The sequence below is a fragment of the Octopus sinensis genome, unplaced genomic scaffold, assembly GCF_006345805.1.
Source record: "Octopus sinensis unplaced genomic scaffold, ASM634580v1 Contig03980, whole genome shotgun sequence".
NCBI lineage: Eukaryota > Metazoa > Mollusca > Cephalopoda > Octopoda > Octopodidae > Octopus > Octopus sinensis.
Genome location: NW_021827037.1, coordinates 10,001 through 11,313, shown reverse-complemented (window position 1 = coordinate 11,313; position 1,313 = coordinate 10,001). Strand labels below are relative to the sequence as shown.

Here is a 1,313-nt window from a genome sequence, read left to right as displayed (position 1 = left end):
GAAATCTTCTGCTATTTCATCAGCTGCTGACTTACTTTCCGCTATGTAATTACCACATCTCACCTCTAATCTACCTTTATTTATTCATTACTGAATATTTCCTTGTTCGTTTCAGATATAATGGAAGGGAAACGAAGACCAGAATCAAGATTTAATAATGACACAGATTCCAGAATGTTCACTTGGTCCCCATCAATCTTTATGCAATGACATTCAATCAATTCAATATGTATACATCAGTAAATACCTGCCACTTTTCTCCATATTACACCATAAGGGATGAGACTTGACCAAACTTTATATTTCTCCAAATCTTGTTCCTTCAGTGAAATATTTCTCATCTGTTTGGAAGTGTGACCATTATCCCTCTTTCTCCTGTAAAACACACACCACCAACTAAACTTCCAACATCTCTATGACATAGCAACTCCCCATCTCTATCAAGTATTTTAACATTTCCATTATTGGCTTTTTCACACACGTCTGTCTTTCCTTCCTCAGAGACATCAAAATCTTTTACTTGAACAGGACAGTCGTCTGTTTGTAAACGACAAACAGGGAATCTCTCCCGATTAAGCTGAAACAAACCTTCAACATACAATTTATTTCAGTGTCTTCCAATATATCTCGGTCCTTTACTGTTTATACAGCTAAAGCCCACTTTACATACACAAATTCTTTCATTTAAATATATTTTGCTGTGGTCACCAGTCTGTGTGAAACACACTATGTTGTTAAATATACCATAGAGATGATATCTTTTCTCATCAACTGTTATGTTGCTATGAATACTGATATACTTCATGTAGTGTCTAACTGAATGTAAATACTGACCACCACTACTGAGGAAATTGATGAATTTGTTGTTGCTAATGAGGATGACATCATTAACAGTCACTGTAATATTTCATATGCCTTCAACATAATCAATAACCTCACCACCTCTCATCAATAATGTCTCGGGTATGTCTATTTGCTTCATTATACTCACAGTCGAATGGATTTCATCAAAATCAATGACATACAAAGTACGTTCATCTCCATCCCAATTATATACTAGTAGACCATCCGACAAACAAGCAATACAATGATATTTATTTTTTGTCTGCTAAATCACCAATGACAATTGAAATTGAACTTTTAATGTCAACATTTGGTTGTCACCATCACCAGTTGTAATAACCAGTGGGTTTGACTGCCATCGACACATATTGATGGCAGAGACATTCAGTTTGATAGAATCCAAGAGATGACCATCAAATGTGAATTTCTTAATGTGTTTTATTTTTCCTGTCGTATATTGCAATCAGGTT

General features: G+C 34.9%; 1 protein-coding gene across 1 annotated transcript in view; it reads right to left on the bottom strand.

Moving 5' to 3' along the window:
* Window positions 1–1,271: 1,271 nt before the first annotated feature.
* Window positions 1,272–1,313, bottom strand: part of LOC115227498 (zinc finger protein 431-like) — a 6,080-nt gene continuing 6,038 nt past the window's right edge. Inside the window, exon 3 of the mRNA XM_029798305.1 lies at window positions 1,272–1,313. This exon is cut by the window's right edge and continues 62 nt beyond it. Within this exon, the coding sequence (XP_029654165.1) occupies window positions 1,272–1,313 (42 nt within the window).